This window comes from Papio anubis, chromosome 16 (genome assembly GCF_008728515.1).
Source record: "Papio anubis isolate 15944 chromosome 16, Panubis1.0, whole genome shotgun sequence".
NCBI classification, from domain to species: domain Eukaryota; kingdom Metazoa; phylum Chordata; class Mammalia; order Primates; family Cercopithecidae; genus Papio; species Papio anubis.
In genome coordinates, this window is record NC_044991.1 from 52420957 (window position 1) to 52443331 (window position 22375).

At 44.4% G+C, this 22375-nt stretch overlaps 1 protein-coding gene across 4 annotated transcripts in view; it reads left to right on the plus strand.

Moving 5' to 3' along the window:
* Positions 1-20889, plus strand: part of FERMT1 (fermitin family member 1) — a 52457-nt gene extending 31568 nt beyond the window's left edge. For 3 of the 4 annotated variants that reach the window (XM_031656566.1, XM_031656567.1, XM_031656565.1), the window contains 7 exons: positions 883-932; positions 7138-7262; positions 8336-8442; positions 11068-11289; positions 12191-12315; positions 15932-16073; positions 18444-18698. In XM_031656566.1, coding sequence (XP_031512426.1) covers positions 883-932; positions 7138-7262; positions 8336-8442; positions 11068-11289; positions 12191-12315; positions 15932-16073; positions 18444-18617 — 945 coding nt within the window. In that variant the 3' untranslated portion in view covers positions 18618-18698. Of the gene's footprint in view, positions 1-882; positions 933-7137; positions 7263-8335; positions 8443-11067; positions 11290-12190; positions 12316-15931; positions 16074-18443 lie in introns of all 4 variants that reach the window. The other variant, XM_031656563.1, reaches the window with a different exon arrangement.
* The last annotated feature ends 1486 nt before the right edge of the window (positions 20890-22375 follow it).

Genomic DNA, 22375 nt, shown 5'->3' on the forward strand with positions numbered 1-22375 from the left:
ATTCTTCTGCACTGAATGTATGTTCTCTTATCATTAAATGTCCTAAAATAAGAAATTGGTCTCATTCAGGAGCAAATACTTAATGCAAACTAAATGCCAAGATTCTTTAGAGATGCAGGGCCCTGTCTCACGCTTACAGAAGACACAGGCCCCATGAACTTGGAGTTCTCTGTTGTCTACTTTCTCCACTGAATAAATACAACAGGAAAGTAATTCTTTTTAGAATAAATAAAAAGTTATGTCCTCCCTCCCTTAATAGTTTTACACGATGCTAACAATAGGCTTTTCAGTTTGAAAACAGGCACCAGCCTACATTCCAGAATGAACTTTGAACCAGGTTCACTTTGAAAGTTTAATCAGTGATTAGGTGTAGCAGGAGTTACCCACTCTAATATAAAAATTATAAAGTCTTTTGTTTGCATATAAAAGTAGTCATTTCTAATTTAGATTTTTAACTTGAATGACAGTTATAGGGAGTACTTTATCCATTTTTTCATTTTTTTCATCTCTCGCTTTTCATTTTTGTAATCTATGACACAAACAGAAAAGTGAAAAATACACATATGTGCAGCTTAACAAATGAGTATTCAATTGTCACCCAAGTCACCACCGAAATCAAGAAATACAATTTTGCCAGCCACCTAGGGGACCTCAATAGGGCCCCCATTCTCCTCCCAGCCCTCCTCACTCCCACGCCCAGTTAACTATTGGAAATGTGGCGAGTGTAACTGAAGAACTGAGTTTTTCATTTTATTTAATGTGAATTAATTCAAATTTAAATAGCCACATGTAGCAAGGGACTGCCATGTTAGACAATGCAGGTTGAGTTTCAGCATCACTTATGAAGTTCCTGCTTTTGAAACATTATTTGTTTTTTCTTAGGAGGACATTACTGATATCCCTAAACTTGCAGATAATCTCAAATTATTTAGGTAAGTAACCTTTAATGGAGAAAAGGAGTTACTCATAAAAAAGTCTTGAAGATAAAGAGTACAGGGGTTTAAATTGTATATCCCTGAGGCAGGTTCATGGTTCAAAGGTAAAATGTGGGCTTTGCCATCAGACAGACAATGGGTTGAGTCCTAGCTCTACCACACATACCAGCTAGGTGACCTTGGGCAATATATTATGTCTCTGAGCCTCCATTTTCCAATCTATAAAATGGGAATATACCTCCCCTTGGGCTTGTTGGGAGGATTCGATGAAATAATGCATATGAAGCATTGAGCATGGTACATGGTTCATAGTACGTGCTCAGTGAATGGTGGTGTGAACGCTCAGTGAATGGCTGGGTTCACGTCAGCAATAATAAACACATCTGCCATACAAGAGCTTCTAGTAGGATCCACCTGGCAGGCTCAGTACTCATACCATTTGAGGTCTCTCTTATAGTTTAAAAGTCATTTCTCTCCAGAACTTTGATCCTGGGCTTACAGAGAATAGTCACCTTAGTTTATCTACCTGTTTAAGTACTTCTAATAAACTCCCCCATCACCTCAGGTTGATGTGAAACTGCTAAAAAGGCAGAGAAGGAGTTTTTGTTTTCATGGAAATAATGGACTGCCACCTCTACGATGATGCCAAGGTGTGTTAGTATGAAAGAAACAAGGCTCTTTGAAGTCCTATCAGTTCCTTATTTCCCTTTATGGTTTGTTGACTTTTCTTAACCAACTGGCACTTCACTGGGGCAGTTGGCTTTAAAGGAAACACAAGTTGCTTTTGATAGCACATGATGCAAAGAAAGACTTAGAAAAAATGAACAGTGAAGCAGGTATAAATGAAAAACAAGTGTCCAAAGGTAACAATATTTGTCACTGGGTTTCTGCAGGTTTGGTTTTCGGGGTTTTTTACTGTGATGATAGGGTGTGGTCGCAAACAGTAGGGTCATTCTTTTTTTTTTTTTTTTTCTTTTCTTCCTTTTTTGAGACAGAGTCTCACTCTGCCTCCCAAGCTGGAGTGCAACGGTGCAATGTCGGCTCACTACAACCTCCGCCTCCTGGGTTCAAGCGAATCTCCCGCCTCAGCCTCCCGAGTAGCTGGGAGTACAGGCGCCCATCATCATGCCCAGCTAATTTTTGCATTTTTGTAGAGACGGGGTTTCACCATGTTGGCCAGGCTTGTTTTGAACTCCTGACCTCAGGTAATGCACCCGCCTCGGCCTCCCAAAGTTCTGGGATTACAGGCGTGAGCCACCACGCCCAACCAGGGACATTCATTCAACTTCCCTGGCATAAATGGTTGTAACCACATTTCACTCATATTGTTATAGTCAGAGCTACAGGAAAAAAGTAACCATTTGAATCCACAAATACATCTTAACAAAGTATTCATAATTGTTCCACAAAAAAATGAGTTGCCATATTCTCTGTAGAGGGAAAATCAAGCCCTTCACAAACCAAATGGTGACTGTAGCCTTCCTATGGACATTTCTGATGAAGAAGGTGATAATTCTAGAGTTGAACCCACATCACTATGCTACCCTGAACTGTCACAGGCTTTTGGTGTGACTTAAACTCTCAAAATTGCCCTCATATTTGGCCAGTGGATACTATCTAAGTTCTCAAGATGTTGCATTGAATATATAATACAGTTCATGGAAGGAAGAAACAAATGAAGGAAGGAGAGAGAGCTCGTAGGAGGGAAGAGGGGAGGGAGATTGGAGAGTGGAAATCTATTACTGGTAGGGTGGGGCCTCTAACAGGCCCTTCATTTCCTAGACCTCCTTTCCTCATCAGTACGAGAGCATTGGACTAATCCTTTGATTTTTAAGTTTTTTCTTTTACAGTGGCTCATGCCTCTAATCCCCAGCACTTTGGGAGGCTGAGGCAGGACTGGTCTGAGCCCAGTTTCCCTACCCCTAGCCCCTAGTAACCACTATTCAACTCTCTACTTCTGTAAGTTTGTGTGGTGACCCGCGCCTATAGGCCCAGCTATTTGGGAGGCTGAAGTGGGAGAATCACTTAGGCCCAGGAGTTTGAGACTGCAGTGACCCTGATCGTTCCACTGCACTGCACCCTGGGCAACAGGGCAAGACTCTGTCAGAAAGGAAAAGAAAGGGAAGGGAAGGGGAGGGGAGGGGAGGGGAGGGGAGGGGAGAGGAGGGGAAGGGGAGGGGAGGGAAAAGAAAAAGGAAGAAGGAAGGAAGGAAATAGAAAAGAAAAAAAGAAAATACATAAAAAATAAGTGTTTCAAATTGATGACCTTTCTGTGATGATATGTGGCCATCAGTAGTAAGACCCTTGATGTTTTCAAAATAATAAACACATTAATCTCTCCTTTAAGAAAAGGTTACTATAAAGTAAGTGAGAACGTAACTGGTTTTTGAAAGATTAATTCTGTACACACACTAAGGCTGTGAAGAGAGCCTTTTGAAAAGTTATTTGGAAATGTTTCTGTGGTTACATGCCTTCTGGGGAAGGGATGCTTAAAGGGTAGAAAGTTTCGGTTATGCAAGATAAATGAACTCTGAGCTCTGCATACTGGCTTACACCTGTAATCCCAGCTATTCAGGAGGCTGAGGCAAGAGGATCACTGGAGGCCAGGAGTTTAAGACCAGCCTGGGCAACATAGTGAGATCCCCGTCTCTAAAAAAATCATAATAATAAATTTTTTTTTTTTTTTTGAGTCTCGCTCTGTCGCCCAGGCTGGAGTGCAGTGGCACAATCTCGTCTCACTGAAAGCTCCGCCTCCCGGGTTCACACCATTCTCCTGCCTCGGCCTCCCAAGTAGCTGGGCCTACAGGCGCCCGCCACTGCACCTGGCTAATTTTTTGTACTTTTAGTAGAGACAGGGTTTCACCATGTTAGCCAGGATGGTCTCGATCTCCTGACCTCGTGATCCACCTGCCTCAGCCTCCCAAAGTGCTGGGATTACAAGCATGAGCCACCACACCCGGCCTATAATAAAATTTTAAAAGATCAGTAAGTTCTAGATATCTACTGTACTGCATAGGGCAGTTTACTAAACAGGTAGATCTTATGTTAAGTGTTCTTATCACAAAAAATAAGAAGAAAGGAAGTGGGAGGAAACTTAGAGCCATGTTGGCTGTCTATGGTCTTAATGGTGGTGATGGTTTTACAAGTGTATACTTATTCCCAAACTCATCGAGATACACACATTAAGTATGTACAACTCTTTATATGCCAATCACACCTCAATACAGTGGCTTTTTTTAAAAAAATCTACACACTTTTAAAACTTGGAGACAGAACTTTTCTGTGTTAAATATCATCCAAATTAAGAGTTCTGGACGGGCACAGTAGCTCATACCTGTAATCCCAGCAATTTGGGAGGCTGAGGAGGGTGGATCATTTGAGGTCAGGAGATCGAGACCAGCCTGGCCAACATGTTGAAACCTGTCTCTACTCAAACTACAAAAATTAGCCACATGGTAGTGGCGTGCGCCTGTTATCCCAGCTACTGGGGAGGCTGAGGCAGGAGAATCACTTGAGCCTGGGAAGTGGAGGTTGCAATGAGCCAAGATTGCACCACAGCACTCCATCTAGTCTGGGAAACAGAGCGAAGCCCTGTCTGAAAAAAAAAAACAAAAAGAAAATTTCTAATGAGAGCCTGTCTCGCTCATTCTTAAGCACATCATTCACCACTCAGCATCTCCTCCACTCCCCCTTCCCCTACCCTGCCCAGGCTTTGATGCATAGAACAGCAGCAATGATTAGCTTTGTTAATGTGTCAGGAGCATCCTGAAAGATGAACCAAACTTCCAGGCAGGATACAGGAAGAGGAACTTGAGATCGCTTGATACTCTTCAGGCCCAGTTAAAACGGAGAAGTAGGGCCTCATTCTTAAGCCTAAAGAGAAATATGTAGCTGCCCAAAATTAAACCAAGACCTTATTACCTATATCTTTTGGTTAAAGGTTGTGTCTTTATTATTCTGAAAATACTATTCATTTTGGAGAATCTGAGTATTAAACAACCTTCTAAATATGTTCCTTAGAACTGCTTGGGCATGGAGGCTCACCCCTGTAATCCCAGCACTTTGGGAGGCCGAGGCAGGTGGATCACTTGAGCTCAGGAGTTCAAGATCAGTCTGGCCAATATCATGAAACCCCGGCTCTACTAAAAATACAAAAATTAGCCGGCCATGGTGGTATACACCTGTAGTCCCAGCTACCCAGGAGACTGAGGCATGAGGATCACTTGAACCCAGGAGAAGGAGGCTGCAGTGAGCCAAGATCGTACCACTGCACTCCAGCCTGGGTGACAGAGCAAGACCCCATCTCAAAAAAAAAAAAAAAAAAAAAAGAGCTGTCTTAACTACAGCCCACAACATGATAAATACTAGTTTGTTGTTGTTGTTGTTGTTATTTGTTTTTTGGGTTTTTTTTTTTGAGATGGAGTCTTGCTCTGTCACCCAGGCTGGAGTGCAGTGGTGCAATCTCGGCTCACTGCAGCCTCCGCCTCCTGGATTCAAGTGATCCTCATGCCTCAGCCTCCCAGGTAGCTGGGACTACAGGCTCACGCCACCACAGCTGGCTAATTTTTGTATTTTTAGTAGAGCCAGGGTTTCATCATGTTGGCCAGACTGGTCTCAAACTCCTGAGCTCAAGTGATCCACCTGCCTCAGCCTCCCAAAGTGCTGGGATTACAGGCATGAGCCACCACACCCAGCAAATAAATGCTATTTTAATACAGTGTTTTTTCTTAATCCTGGAAATGTTAACTTCATAAAATGTTTTTCAAAATTATTTTATAACTTGTATGTAATATTCTTCTGTAATACACTGAGGGGATTTTGTTGGGTTTTTAAATTTTATTTATTTATTTTTTTAGAAACAAATCCTCATTCTGTCATCCAGTGTGATCATAGCTCACTGCAGCCTCAACCTCCCAGGCTTAAGCAATCCTCCCACGAAGCTGGGACTATAGACACACCACCACGCCTGGCTAATTTTTCTTTTTTTGTAGACATGTGATCTTGCTGTGTTGCCCAGGCTGGTCCTGAACTCCTGACCTCAGGCAATTCTCTCACTTCAGCTTCCCAAAGTGCTGAGGTGATGACACTGCACCCGGCATATACTTTTTGTTTTTTTTTAATGTGCACCTTCTTTCATATCTTTGTGTTAAGGATAACATATGTTTAGCTAAGGAAAGACTAGTACTAACATGTTAAAAAAAATTGCCCCAAATGACATATGAATGGTTCCTCTCTTCTCCAAGAGGAACACCAAGGTTCCTCTCTTCTCTCATTCTTGATGCAGAAACCCACCCCTCTGGCATGAGATACCCTGATCTGCCCCCAAGGCTGGATTTCTTCCACGGAACCGCATACTAATAATTTCTTTTCTCTGCCTATCTCCAACCCCTGTCCTGCCCCTAATTCATTCTCACATTGCCTATTTTGAATGACCCAACCTTTAAGCCTGCCACTGGCACCACCAACATTGTCTAGTCCACTGTATAAAGTTTTCTGGCCCCAACAGATACCAATACCACTGTTGGATACCTTCCCCCAAAATAGTTTTTAATAACAGTAGAGTCTATATTGACTAGCTGTATATATTGCTGATTTCCGTGGCTCACTGAGAATTCTCTCATAGTTTCTCTTAAGAGTCAAGAGGAAACTACAGAAAATGCTGCTCATGTTTGTATCTGACTTGTATGTATGATAACTTGAAGCTTGGGCTGTCCATATCGACAGCTTTTTCAAATGCAAAAAGTATGCCCCGAGATTCCAAATGTCACCAGATTCATGTCAGTTTCTCACATACACCATCACAGTTTAGCACTTCAGTTGCGTCAGGCGCTGTGATAAGCTCTTCATGTAAATGACCTCATTCTGTCCTCACAAAAGCCCTGGGTTCCCAGACTACAGCTGTCCCCATCACACAGAGGCAGTGCATGCAGCCCAGGTAAGTGCAGGATCTTTCCCAGGGCACACGTGTAGACAGTAGCAGAGCCAGGTGTGGCCCCAGGTGGAGCCTTGGTGTTAAAACCTACATCTCATATCAGCATTTCATTTCTAGTAATCAGAAATTAGCAACTTGAAAATTATTTTTGGAAAAACAAAGTGTGTTTTGTTTGACAGGACCTCCAGAGCATCTGATCTGCTTGAAATTTGCAATGTGTCCTACATTTCTGGATGGTGGTTTAAACGTTTACTATCCTTTAATTTGCAGGCCCAAGAAGTTACTACTAAAAGCTTTCAAACAATACTGGTTTGTCTTTAAAGACACATCCATAGCCTACTTTAAAAATAAGGAACTTGAACAAGGAGAACCAGTAGAAAAACTAAATCTTAGAGGTAAGAGTACCCTATATCTTGCTGTGGCTCATCGTAAGTCAGGGCAGACGCCGTGGCTCAAACCTGTAATCCCAGCACTTTGGGAGGCCGAGGCGGGCGGATCATCAGAGGTCAGGAGTTCAAGACCAGCCTGGCCAACATGGTGAAACCTGATCTCTACTAAAAATACAAAAATTAGCCAGGCATAGTGGCGCATGCCTGTAGTCCCAGCTACTTGGGAGGCTGAGGCAGGAGGATCACTTGAACCTGGGAGGCGGAGGTTGCAGTGAGCCGAGATTGTGCCACTGCACTCCAGCCTGGGTGATAGAGTGAGACTCCATCTCAAAAAAAAAAAAAAAAAAGGAGCAGATTAAAGGCAGGATTCCTACACAATGAGGCATTGTTTACTTCTAGAGGAACCACCATAACCATGTCACTGTTTTCCAAATGACAGCCTGGCTGCAGCTGCTCTTCAGAGCATAGGCCTTGAATGCAGTCTAGTAAACATGGTTATTTGCATTTTGCTGTTCCATCTTTCCCGGTGTGTCCAGAGTTTATGATGTGGTGGTGATTCATCTCCAAGAGTGTAGCACATGAGGTGCTGTAAGATCCTGAAAAACTTTCTGTATTCCAGAACAGTTATATTTAATTCAGTGTCACTTTAATGCCTATTCTAATTTCTGAAGGTCACTTTGAGCGTCCTGATGACCATCTATTAATTGAAATATTTAATTAACCGGTACACTCAACTCTCATTATTATGGCAATCAGAGAATTCCTTCTGCTTTGATTTAAAGTTCATATACATAATTTTTTCTATGAGTTTGGAGAGCCAACATTAACCTGAAAATGAACTAAATTGACTTTTTGATTTAAGAAAACTATAAAAGAAAAGCATTTTTCTTTATCTGTTAATTGTTCATAAGATTTATCTAGTTATCCATTAATTAATGTTATCAGCTTGCTCCTCCATTTTTCAAAACCGAACCAAATCTGAGGGGTTTATATTCAAAGTCTTTATTTCAGATACACACCTGATGTTTATCTAACAGATGCCTCAGAACTCAGTTTTTTCCCTGATCTTTGTCCTTCAGGCTGCGAAGTTGTGCCCGATGTAAATGTAGCAGGGAGAAAATTTGGAATCAAGTTACTAATCCCTGTTGCCGATGGTATGAATGAAATGTATTTGAGATGTGACCATGTGAGTAAAACCCCAAGAATGTTAAGTCACTTCACCTCTACTAAGCCTAAGAGCAAAACCTAAAAATGTTTTCACAAATTTAGAGCACTATTGTGTCAGTCAGCTATTGCTTTATAACAAACAATCACAATGTAACAAAATCACAATGACATTCAACAGTAAACATTCGCCATGCAGTGGCTCATGCCTGTAATCTCAGCACTTTAAGAGGCCAAGGCGGGCAGATCACCTGTGGTCAGGAGTTCGAGACCAGCCTGGCCAACATGGTGAAACCCCATCTCTACTAAAAATACAAAAATTAGCCGGGCATGGTGGCAGATGCCTGTAATCCCAGCTACTTGGGAGGCTGAGGCAGGAGAATTGCTTGAACCTGGGAGGCAGAAGTTGCAGTGGTAGCTGGGTATGGCAGCACGCATCTGTAGTCCCAGCTGCTTGGGAGGCTGAGGCAGGAGAATCACTTGAACCCAGGATGCAGAGTTTGCAGTGAGCCAAGATGGCACCACTACACTCCAGCCTGGGTGACAGAGCGAGACTCTGTCCCCCTCCAAAAAATAAAAACAATAAACATTGTTTTCTGAAAGATGTGCTGAAAGGTAGGCTGGGGATTGGATGATCCAGGGTGGTGTCAGCTCGTCATATGGGTTTGGAGACACAGGTTTGGCAGGACTGTGCCTCTGGTTGAGCTGATTTTATTTATTCTGGGTCCCAGGTTGCCTGGGGAAGATCTCCTCTTGATGAGGGCAGATGTGTGAGAGGGCACATGGCAACACATGCACCTCCTAAAGCTTAGGCGTGAAGTTGGCACACTGTCACTTCCACCCACATTCCATTAACCAAAGCAGAGGACATGACTAGCCGGCAGTCAAGGGATGGGAATTGCACTGTCCCTGGTGGGAGGAACTGTAAAATTATATAGCGAAGGTTGTGTATGGCAGTGCAGGTGTGTATTAGTCCATTCTCACATTGCCATAAAGAACTAACTGAGACTGGGGGAGAAAAGAGGTTTAATTGAGTCCTAGTTCCACAGGCTATACAGGAGGCATGGCTGGGGATGCCTCAGGAAACTTACAATCTTAGAAGGTGAAGGGGAAGCAAGCACATCTTCACATTGTGACAGGAGAGGGAGAGAGTGAAGGGGGAAGTGCCACACACTTTGAAACCATCAGATCTCATGAGAACTCATTCAATATCACGAGAACAGCAAGAGGTAAATCCGCCCCCATGATCCAATCACTTCCCACCAGGTCCCTCCCCAAAACTGGGAATTACAATTCAACATGAGATTTGGATGGGGACACAGAACCAAACCATATCAGCGGCAGTAAAGATTGAGGCCAGTAATTCAATGTTCCTCACCCACTGTCGCACTGAAGAACGCCCGTCTTTAACTGCATCCCCTGCACTTCTGAGGACCACTCCTGTTTACTCCCTGAAGTCAGAAAGAAAACACAGACATTAAACAACAATAGAAGCCACCACTGACTTGTTAAGATCCCATAATGGCCATGATTCTAACCTTAGACTCTAACCTTAGAGTTAGAGTCTTTACCAAGGACAGACAAGGGTACAAATAATATAGGAAATCAGCTAATTTTTTTCATCATTTTCTTTTGTCATAGAGATCAGATGTGATATGAAAATGGAAATACATATCAAGGAAAGTTCTCTGATAGTTTACAGTTTCACCACCTATCTGTGCCCCATGGCACTTCTTTGTGTCCTTGGATCTTTTTTTTTTTTTCTTTTTTTTTTTTTGAGATGGAGTCTCGCTCTGAAACCAGGCTGGAGTGCAGTGGTGCGATCTCGGCTCACTGCAACCTCCACCTCCTGGGTTCAAGCGATTCTCCTGCCTCAGCCTCTCGAGTAGCTGGGACTACAAGTGCCCACCACCACGCCTGGCTAATTTTTTGTATTTTTTAGTAGTGACGGGGTTTCACCATGTTAACCAGGATGGTCTTGATCTCCTGACGTCGTGATCCACCTGCCTTGGCCTCCCAAAGTGCTGGAATTACAAGTGTAAGCCACCACGCCCAGCATTTTTTTTTTTTTTTTTTTTTGAAGACAAACTATTGTTCTGTCGCCCAGGCTTGAGTGCATTGGTGCAATCTCTGCTAACTGCAACCTCCATCCCCTGAGTTCAAGGGATTCTCCTGCTTCAGCCTCCTGAGTAGCTGGGATTACAAGCATCTGTCACTACGCACAGCTAATTTTTGTATTTTTACTAGACACAGGGTTTCACCATGTTGGCCAGGCTGGTCTCAAACTCCTGACCTCAAGTGATCCACCTACCTCAACCTCCCAAAGTTCTAGGATTACAGGCATGAACCACCACACCCGGCCCTTGGATCATCTTTAAGTGCAAAATTCCCTGCATGCAATTTATCAGAGTTGACATTCCTATCCTCTAGCCTCCCAGCATCTAGAAACTCAAGGCAGGACTCAAAAGCTACTGTCAGGTGTTACATTAGGTGATGAGCAGTCACTCAAAACGTGTGCCACTTCACTTCTTGCTTGGAAGGTGATGGTTTTGCAATGTAACGGGGAAGAAAGCCCAAGTCCGCCTCTGTGTGCAGCAGGGGGCTTTGCACTTGAGCGTGCTTCTCAACCTTCTGCTGTTTGCTGCAGGAGAATCAATACGCCCAATGGATGGCTGCCTGCATGTTGGCATCGAAGGGCAAAACCATGGCAGACAGCTCCTACCAGCCAGAGGTCCTCAACATCCTTTCCTTTCTGAGGATGAAAAACAGGAACTCTGCATCTCAGGTGGCTTCCAGTCTCGAAAACATGGATATGAACCCAGAATGTTTTGTGTCACCACGATGTGCAAAAAAACACAAATCTAAACAGGTACTGTTCATCGTGTTAGGGCAATTTTTGCAGTAAATTCTTTATGCCAACAAAAATAAAAGGAGGATTTCCGGCTGGGCATGGTGGCTCACGCCTGTAATCCCAGCACTTGGGAGGCCAAGTTGGGCGGATCACTTGAAGTCAGGAGTTTGAGACCAGCCTGGCCAACATGGTAAAATCTCTATCCTGAACATACAAAATTAGTGAGATGTGGTGGTGCACACCTGTATTCCCAGCTACTTGGGAGGCTAAGGCAGGAGAATTGCTCTAGCCCAGGAGGTGGAGGCTGCAGTGAGCTGGGATTGCACCACTGCACTCTAGCCAGGGTGACAAAGCAAGACTCTGTCTCCAAAAAAAAAAAAAAAAAAGAGTAATTCCATCTGATTAAGAGTATCATCATGAAAAAATCAGTTGATGGTGACATTTGAGTACGTCCAGAATATTAGATGATGTTATGAAATTATTGTTAATTTTGTTAGAGGTGACTGTACTGCTGACTAAACATGCAGGTATTCCCAGATTGAACTTAATGCTTTAGTTCTCACAAATTAATAATTAAAATTATGCTTCTATAGGAGTGGGTTAAAAGTTGCACAGATGAGCTGATTCATGTAGAACCATTGTCTGTGGCCACTCCATGGACCTCAGAAAGAGGGACCCCAGAGCTCTCCAACTGCACCAACTTTAGAAGTTTATGTGTCGGGTGATCCTTTTCCTGCTTCTCCCAGTGATTGTTGTATCTTGTAAAAAAAGAGAGACAACGAATGGATGAGAATGGATTGTCTTTGTAGAGCCGCAGTCGGGCCTTAGTGTATTGTTCTTACGGGGTATCCGGAGCTAACAGGGTGATTACAGAGCAGTCGGTGCCTGTGAGGAGAGGTTGATGTCTGTTTCTGTTCAGCTGGCTGCCCGGATCCTGGAGGCACACCAGAACGTGGCCCAGATGCCCCTGGTCGAAGCCAAGTTGCGGTTCATCCAGGCGTGGCAGTCACTGCCTGAGTTCGGCCTCACCTACTACCTTGTCAGGTGATTACAATGTTCACTTGTTTCTCACACTTTCCATTCAATTTTAAGTGGCTTTTGGGGAGCCCCAGTTTTCTCATTTAGTGTAGAATACAGAACGCTTTTTATTTGAGAATATTGCCCTTTTACAAATAGCCCTGATACTTTGGGCTGCTCATAAACATTTTCCATACCTTCTAAGTGCCAACACCCCTGAAACTCAGCTAGATGTGGGAAAGGAAATTTTAAAAGGAGGTTCTTTTAGGATAACTACATTTCCAAAACCAGACGGTAAACATCACATATTGGTTTTATAAAATCTGTAACTTTTCTTTTTTTTTCCCCCAAGAGATCAGGGTTGGGGGTGTCTCACTTTGCCGCCCAGGCTGGTCTCGAACTCCTGATCTCAATCAGTCCTCCCACCTCAGCCTCCCAAAGCGCTGAGTTTACAGGCATGAGCCACCACACCTGGCTCTGACTTTCTTTCGTGTCAGCTTTCTCATTTTTGTGTCTCATACTGTGTCTCGTAGTGTGGCTTTGCAGAATTTTTAGGTTTTTAGAGAGGCCCCAGCAAGCTCTGTCTTATTTCTACCCAGCTTTATCAGGTAGCAACCCTGTTCCCCCTGGTCTCTGAAGATTTCTGGATCTGAAGGATGCATACAAGGCCCATCTATTGCCCCTAGAAAGACAGCTTAAGTGACTTGTCCAAGTTCACCCCCTAGTCCAGGGCACACCTTGGCATAAAGCCCTGTGTCCTCATTCGTTATCCCTGCCCAGCACTACGGCTCTGCCCCACTGTATACAATGGATGGTTTCCCAAAACATATCCACCAGCATGCTTGTAAATCAGATTACATTTTTCAGTTCAGTAAAGAAGACTGATGCTTAAGCAAAATCTACACCCAATCCTGCAGTACAGCAAATACTGTCACTTTCTCGTCTTATAATTTGCGGGTGGGAAAATTGGTTTGTATTTTTAAGTGTTGACAGTTTTTGTTTTCTTGGCCCTTTCCAAAGACTCCATTTCTCCATTACTTCTAACGGGAGTCTATTCAGAATTTCCAGCCGGGCGCGGCAGCTCACGCCTGTAATCCTAGCACTTTGGGAGGCCAAAGTGAGCAGATTGCCTGAGCTCAAGAGTTCAAGACCACCCGGGGCAACATGGCGAAACCCCATCTCTACTAAAAACACAAACAAATTAGCTGGGCGTGGTGGTGTGCAGCTGTAGTCCCAGCTACTCAGGAGGCTGAGGCACTAGAATGACTTGAACCTGGGAGGTGGAGGTTGCAGTAAGCTGAGATCGTGCCACTGTACTCCAGCCTAGGTGACACAGTGAGACTGTCTCTAAAACAAAAACAAAACAACAAAAAAAAATGGACTTTCCTATTCACTGAAATATCTCATTTAACATCAGTCCCCAACAAGCAACTCCTTCTGCTTTACTTACTCCAACAAAGGAGTGAGGAAGGGCAGAGTTGTACTGGATCCCCACTATGTGTGTGCATACATGTCCATGTGCAGACACACACAAACACACACACACACACACCCCTACCTGTAGCCCTGAAGTCAAGCCCGCATAGTGAAAACCACAAAAATACTTGAACTGACCAGGCCCAGCTTTCAGTCGCACCTCTGCCTTTGCTAGTTCTGTGGCCTGGGCATTTTTGTTGCCCTCCCCAAGCCGCAGCTTCTCCATGTGTTCGATGGGCATTCCGAACCTACTGTGTTGAGAGAATCCAGTGCAGCCTGCAAGCAAAGTGCCTGATACGTGGTGAAGCGTGGTGTGGGCCTGAACAAGTTTCTGGTGACAACTCCTCCTTTACCAGCTATTTCCCCTCTGCGCCTCCCTCTATCTCTAACACCTGTTTATGGAGGTGAGGCTTTGAGGCAGCAGCCCCGGGTATGGCAAAGATCTGCTTTTTCCAAGGCCAGAGTCAAAGGCTGGAGCAGCCCTGCTATGTATAAGATGGCTGGCAGAATCAGGATCTGCTGACACCCGAGAGACCTAGGTCTTTGCTTCACCGCTCCCTGGATAATGGAGAGCAGCCCAGGGAATTCCCATAGGTTAGAGAGAAGCACGTGGAGTAAGAAGTGGGTTAACTTCTGATATTAAGCATTAAGGTGGTGAAATGAAGGAAAAAAGTGGAGTAAATTTTAATCAAGGGTGACATGCAGAAGATAAGAATGGTGTGAAAAGTGACATATTCAGCTAGGATTTTTTTTTTAATTATGCTTTTCTGTCTCCTGCAACATCAATTTTCACATCAATATCCCCTTCTTACATCCCCCTCCAGCTGCCGTCCCCATTCACTGCCCTACTTTACAGTAAAACTTCTTGAATGTATTGTACTTACTCACTACCTCCAATTCCTTTCTTCCATTCTCTCAATCATGGCTCACTATAACCTCAAACTCCTGGGTGCACGTGATCCTCTCACGTCAGCCTCCCAAGTAGCTGTGACTTGTGAGCCACCACACCTAGCTAACTTTCTTTTAGGAGATGGGATCTCACTGTGTTACCCAGGCTGCTCTCAATCTCTCGGCCTCAAGTAATCCTCTTGCCTCGGCCTCCCAGAGTGCTGGGATCTCAGGTGTGAACCACCGCACCCAGCCAGGCCTCAGTTCTTAAAGCATTCTTGGTCTTCCTGCCTCGACCCTGGTCCCCCTAAGTTTTCAAGTTAGCAGCCACAGGGATCCTTTTAAAATCTTAAATCAGATTTTGTGAAGTCTCTGCTCAAAACCATCTGGGACAGGTGTGGTGGCTCATGCCTGTAATCCCAGCACTTTGGGAGGCAAAGGCAGGAGGACTGCCTGAATTCAGGAGTTCAAGACTACCCTGGGCAACATAACAAGACCCTATCTCTAAAACACACACACACACACACACACACACGAAATCCGAAGGATTTCTTATCTCACTCAGAGTAAAAGCCAGATCCTTACAGTGGCTTACAAGACCTTTGCTCTTGAACTCACATTTCTCTCCCCTCTTTCACTGTGTCAGCCACATGGGCCTCCTGGCCGGTCCTTAAGCACATTAAAAAAAAAAAATTTTTTTTAAGTGGCTGTGCCCTCTGCCTGGAATACTCTTTCCCCAGATATCCACGTGTCTCACATTCTCATGCATATCCATTTTTTGATCAAATGTCACCTTTTCACGGACCTTGCTGTTTTAAACTGTAGCCACCTCATTGCCAGTATTCCCTGTAGCCCTTCCAACTTTATTTTCCTTCATCTTATCTGGCATATGTACCTCCTACTTATGATCTTCTCCCTCCCACAGTCAGAAATTTTCCATCCATTTAGTTCACTACGATATCTCCCATGCCTAGAAGAGTGCCCTACACAGAGTCAGTAACCAGTAATCATTTTGAATGAATGTATTTGATTCCGTCTTATTTTATTTTTCTCTGATGTCAGTTTTACTTAAAGACCATCTGCAGGATAGCCTTCATTCTTTTTTCATGTTCTCTATGTCCCAATAAAAATGCCCCCCTGCAGAAAGTTAATTCTTCATTTTCCATTCCTCTGAAATGATTTAGAAACACTGGTAGTATTTTTAAGAAGTTATATGTGAATGAACATTGTATTATAGGAAGCAGTTGCTTCTCTTAACTAATATTATGATTCTTTTCAGATTTAAAGGAAGCAAAAAAGATGACATTCTGGGAGTTTCATATAACAGGTTGATTAAAATTGATGCAGCCACCGGTATTCCAGTGACAACGTGGAGATTCACAAATATCAAACAGTGGAATGTAAACTGGGAAACCCGTCAGGTAAAGTGAAAGTTTTTGCTCTTCAGTGTTGAGCCTATAAATGTGTGTTCCCTCAGAATTGCAGATTATTCTGATTTTTGAAAGGTATTCTTGGCCGGGCGCGGTGGCTCAAGCCTGTAATCCCAGCACTTTGGGAGGCCGAGGCGGGCGGATCACGAGGTCAGGAGATCGAGACCATCCTGGCTAACACGGTGAAACCCCGTCTCTACTAAAAATACAAAAAATTAGCCGGGCACGGTGGCGGGCGCCTGTAGTCCCAGCTACTTGGGAGGCTGAGGCGGGAGAATGGCGTGAACCCGGGAGGCGGAGCTTGCAGTGAGCCGAGATCACGCCACTGTACTCCAGCCTGGGAGACACAGTGAGACTCCGTCTCAAAAAAAAAAAAAAAAAAAAAAAAAAGAAAGGTATTCTTCTATTTGAGCTAAGAAACCACAAGCATGTGGTAATTGTCTGCTAAAATAACCATATGCAATTCTGGGCAGCTTCCTAACAAGCACAGGCCAAATGCTCTTGCATTAGCACTGCAAGTTGGCGTAGTCTCCACGCAGACTGTCAATACAGACAGGTTCTAAAATTACTGAGCAGTTTCATTAATTTTCATTGACTCAGCGTAGGATTATATAGGATTTAGGTTGATAATTACTTACCAGAAACTACTAGAGATGTAACTGCTACGCAAAATAAATCCAAAAAAGCCCTCATCTGACTGGCTGCCAAGAAACCCGATTGAGGACTTGAAGATTCAATTGCTCACCTGGAGAGCATTCCAGGCTCAAAAGGGAAAAACTGCTGAAGAAGCAAATGAGGTCCATAGTGATGACTGAGAAAAGCTTCACCTCTTAAAACCAGGAGCCCTCAAACCCTTAGCCTGTGTTACAGCCTCCCATCATCTCCCATCCTAGGAGCTAAGTTCAGGAGCTATCGTGGAAAATTCTAGATGAAGTTAGAGGCACCTTAGCATCCTGCCGCTAATTTAAAACATTCTGCCCAGTGCTTTGGGAGGCCAAGGTGGGAGGATCACTTGAGGCCGGGAGTTCAAGACCAGCCTGGGCAACATATTGAGACCCTGTCTCTACAGAAAATTAAAAAATAAAAAATAAAAAAGGCGAACTAGCCAGGTGTGACGGCGTGCACCTGTAGTTTCAGCTACTCAGCCAGGGAGGATCACTTGAGGTTCGAGGTTACAGTGAGCTATGATTGTGCCATTGCACTCCAGCCTGGGTAACAAAGCGAGACCCTGTTTCATTCATTCTTGAATTAATTAAAACATTCCGATGGTGCTGATATAGACTCAATCTTCCCTCATTCCTTTGGCATTCTCATTTTCCAATAGAAAGTAGAGGGATGGTAAGAGACTCACACATTTGTTAAGAACTCTGACTTCCTCTCAGCAGTATTGATAACCATCTGGGTGCTTATTTGTAAAATCAAGTTCAGAGATTAGATGACCTCTAAGGCAGTAGCTCTAAAGCCTTGATGCATATAAGGATCACCTGGGGAGCTTTAAAATACCACTGCCCAGAACACACCCAAGGCCAGTTAAATCTGAATCTCTGGGAGGAGGAGCGAGGTATTAATAATTTTTAAAGGTCCACAGGTGATTTCAATGGGCAGCCAAGGTTGAGAACCAGCAAAGTCTCTAAGTCTTTCTTCTAGTGCTTAGAGTTTATGACTTTCAGCTAGGGAAGGGTTCAGGGCAATGGCTATAAGAAAATTCAGGCAGACTTTTATTATTCATTAAAGAGCCTGCAGGCCGGTGCAGTGGCTCACGCCTGTAATCCCAACACTTTGGGAGTCTGAGGCGTGGATCACTTGAGGTCAGGAGTTCAAGACCAGCCTGGCCAACATGGTGAAACTGAGTCTCTACTGAAAATGCAAAAATTAGCCAGGAGTGGTGGCACACACCTGTAATCCCAACTACTTGGGAAGCTGAGGCATGAGAATCACTTGAACCTGGAAGGCAGAGGTTGCGGTGGCCTGAGATCGTGCCACTGTACTCCAGCCTACATGACAGAGAGAGACTCTGTCTCAAAAATAAATAAATAAAAATAAAGTGCCTGCGAAGCACCCTGCTCCCCAACATAGGGAGTGCTTGGGCAAAATCCTTATATCTAAACTGTAGACAGAAAATGTGTTGGGAGTTTTTTAAACCAGATGTGCAGCAAAGTCGACGCCACCAGAGGGCGCAAAGAGAGCAAAGATGTTTTCCGGAAGTGTTTAATGGAAGTGATGGTTTTCTGTGCGTTTTAGGGGGATAGCCATCTGTCATCCACCTCAGCAGCCCTCAGCTCCAGGGGCCAGTCCAACAAAGCGCCTCTTTCTTATCATTCCTTGTCAGAGTTTAAGCTTCTCTGTGCCTTCCTCTTCCAGGTGGTCATCGAGTTTGACCAAAACGTCTTTACTGCATTCACCTGCCTGAGTGCAGATTGCAAGATTGTGCATGAGTACATTGGCGGCTACATTTTCTTGTCTACCCGCTCCAAGGACCAGAATGAAACACTCGACGAGGACTTGTTCCACAAATTGACCGGCGGTCAGGATTGAAGCAAGCATGCGTGCTCGGCTCACACCAACAGGGCAAGCCAAAGGTGCCCCTCCCCGGAGGGATGGGATCCATAACTTGCCCAGCATGTAGATACTGGACTAACAGACAACATATGTTCGCCACTGGTCACCCAGGTCCTCACTCATTCAAACCCACTGCTGGCACATCCCTTTCCTTACTTTGCTCTGTGCTACCAGCCATGGAAGGAGCCTCTCTTGTTTTTTCTAGAAAATGGGTGAAAAGCAGGAGAAAAGGAGGTGCCCTAAGGTTGCTCTAAGGCCCAGTATGTGGTTACAGTTCTGTGACTTGCAGAACCTGCCAGGTGGATGGCTACAAGTATCCTTGTCCTGATCTGTCTTATTACTAAGTCAGTGGAGAAGACAGAAAGGTAAAAATCACGTGAAGAAAGAACAACTCTTATTTCACAAACTCAGGTATGAAACTAAATGCCTGTCCTTCATGAAACTGCTTTTAGCTCTTGTCTTTTCAAAATGGCAAAGGGAGTTCCTACACACACTTTTTCCCTAGAGGTGAAGGTCTAGGGGTAGAAAGGGGAGGGGTGGGGCTACCAGGTAGCAGTTGACGACCCAAGGTCAGAGCAGTGGCCCTCAGTGTCGTCTGTCCACAGTGATACCTGCCAGGATGACCACTGACCCACATCTGGTCTTAGTCATTGGTCTCCTCAGGTTTCTTGGGCCACCTGCAATCCCCATTCCATTCCTACAGATCTCTCAGCCACCTGTAAGTCCTTTGTGAAGACGTGGGTGACACAGGGGGACAGGAAAACCCATTTCTCAACCCAGATCCATGTCTCAACTGCTTCTACTCTGGGTTGGGATTCAGGAAGACAGGCACAGTCCTCTCTGTCCATAGAAACACCTGTCAGCGTCAAGGATTCCAGTCAGGTCTCTATCCCAACTGGTCAGGGAGAGAAGGGCAGACCTATTCTCAAAGACCACCATGTCCAAGGTCTGACGGGAAGCGTCCCTCCTACTGCTGGTCTGTGTTCTCCTGGATTTGGGATCTGTGTTGGTATGACTCCTGGCCTTTTCTCTAAAGGCCTTTGGCTTTTGTAAATCATGAGCCAATAATAGACTTTTTTCTCCCCCTCTGTGTTTTGCTGTGTCATTTCTGCCTTGAGACAGCGCTTGCCTTAAGCGAGTGAGCCAATTAACAGCTGCCTGAATTGTCATTTTCCATTTTGGCTTGTTAGAGGTGGGAGGGGTGGGTTTTGAGGTTAAAAGCAATACCAGAAGTACAGGGAAATATCAGACAATATTTGATTATTTTTTCATAGATGTTCAGCCACACAAAGAACTTGGGTTGCAAGGATAAGGCAAAAGCTCCAATCCCATTTTTCAGTTCTCCTAGGATGTATCCCCTCAGGGGGCCTGGCCAGAGTTCCGAGGCCCACGAGCATCAGTTGTTGCTTTATTTTCCAGCAAAGCCCTCTGAGAAATGAGACCTCAGCAATTCCGGGAGCCACATAGAGACAGACTTGGCAAGGGACCCTCTGGTTCTGAGCCAGTAGCTGCCATCTGGAAATTCCTCTTTTAGCCTCTCCTTAGAGGTGAATGTGAATGAAGCCTCCCAGGAACCCGCTGAATTTCTGAGGCCTTGCTTAAAGCTCGGAAGTGGTTTAGGCATTTGGAAAATCTGGTTCACATCATAAAGAACTTGATTTGAAATGTTTTCTATAGAAACAAGTGCTGAGTGTACTGTGTTATACTTGGTGTTGGTCATTTCTCAGTCCTATTTCTCAGTTCTATTATTTTAGAACCTAGTCAGTTCTTTAAGATTATAACCGGCCCTACATTAAAATAATGCTTCTTGATGTCAGATTTTACCTGTTTGCTGCTGAGAACATCTCTGCCTAATTTACCAAAGCCAGACCTTCCATTCAACGCGCTTCCTTAGCTTTCATAGTTGTCTGACATTTCCATGAAAACAAAGGAACTAACTGGTTTTAACCAAACTTTGTTTGGTTACAATTTTCAGGGGAGCATTTCTTCTGTGACACATAGCAACATCCCAAAGAAATAAACAAGCGTGACAAAAAAAAAAAAAAAAAAAACCCTCAGTGCTACTGTTCCAAAGAGCAACTTAACGGTTTTTTTAATATTGAGTGCAAAAGGTCACCCAGCTTCCTATGATGAAATTTTAAATTAATGGGCACCTTTCAACATCATTTGCTTCCTCATCTACACTTGACTCAGAAATCTACATTTTTAAATTCTTTTATATGACTTTTAAGTAAAAGATTTATATGGACTTGAGTACGGTCCTGTTGTGTCCTCTCCAACCTACTGTCTCCAAAAAGGTGACTGTTTCCTCTATTATGAAAAGGGATTGTAACTCTGAGGTCTAACATGTGTCTCTCCTCACAGCGCCAAGATTCCAGGTCATTCCCTCCCGTGGTGTGGGGAGTGGCAGATTCCGGGGGTCCTCAGAGGGCCACTTAGAAACCTCACTTACCCGCTGGTTTCAACTCCTTTCTCACTGACTTGGTCACAGATTTCCTGGCATATCTTGCCTTATCGTGAGCGCTTTTGTCTCCTTCCAGATCCATATTAAAACACACACACACACACACACACACACACACACCAGCAAGCAAAGAAATATCCCCAGCAGCAATAGAACAGCAGAAGCCTCTGATTCTGATGGCTGAATGTTGAGGGCACTTTGCTTTAGTGACATGCAGTTTATAGATATCCCTTTGTGCAATTCTCATGTCAGCCCATAGAGGGTAGAAATGGCTTCCTTTACAAAGGAGAAAGGCTCAGAAGGTGAACTTGCCCAGGGTCACACCGCCTCATAATGAGCAGTGTTTGTCTTGACTCCAGAAGCTACGAAGCTTAACCCGGCAAACCCCACCCTTCCTTCCCCAGCCTTGCCCAGCCTTGAAATGCCCCTTACCCCAGCTCCAGAGCAGGCGTTCCCAAGCTCAGGCTCACACCGGTAAAAGAGAACCAAGGGCATTAACAGCAGTTAGCTGTGGGAGGAGAGGCTAGACCGAAAACGTCTGGGAGCCAGAGAAATGAGGTGCTTAGAGTGTTGGGGTTTTTTTCTTTGTTTTGTTTTTTGTTTTCATTTTTTGAGATGGAGTTTCGCTTTTGTTGCCCAGGCTGGAGAGCAGTGGCATGATCTTGGCTCACCGCAACCTCCACCTCCCGGGTTCAAGCGATTCTCCTGCCTCAGCCTCCCAAATAGCTGGAACTATAGGCATGCACCACCACACCTGGCTAATTTTGTATATTTTTTAGTAGAGGCGGGATTTCTCCATGTTGGTCAGGCTAGTCTCAAACTCCTGACCCCAGGTGATCCGCCCACCTCAGCCTCCCAAAGTGCTGCGATTACAAGGCGTGAGCCACCACACTTAATTCTGGGAAAGTTTCATTTTTAGTCCCAAGGTCAGAAAAGTAAGCAAATGAGGAAGCTTTAATTTGAAAACTCATTTAATACAGGAAGTCAAGATATTTTGTAATATCTGTCTTTTAAAATCACTTAAAAATTTTTTTTTAACTCACAAGGTTTCCTTTTTTGGGACTGGGCATAGTGGCTCACCTTGTAATCCCAGCACTTTGGGAGACCAAGACAGAGGCTCACCTGAGCCCAGGAGTTCAAGAACAGCTTGGGCAACATGGCAAGACCACATCTCTACAAAGACTTTAAAATAGCCTGGCATGGTGGCACATGCCTGTAGCCCCAGCTACTTGGGAGGCTGAGATGAGAGGATCCCTTGAGCCCCAGGAGT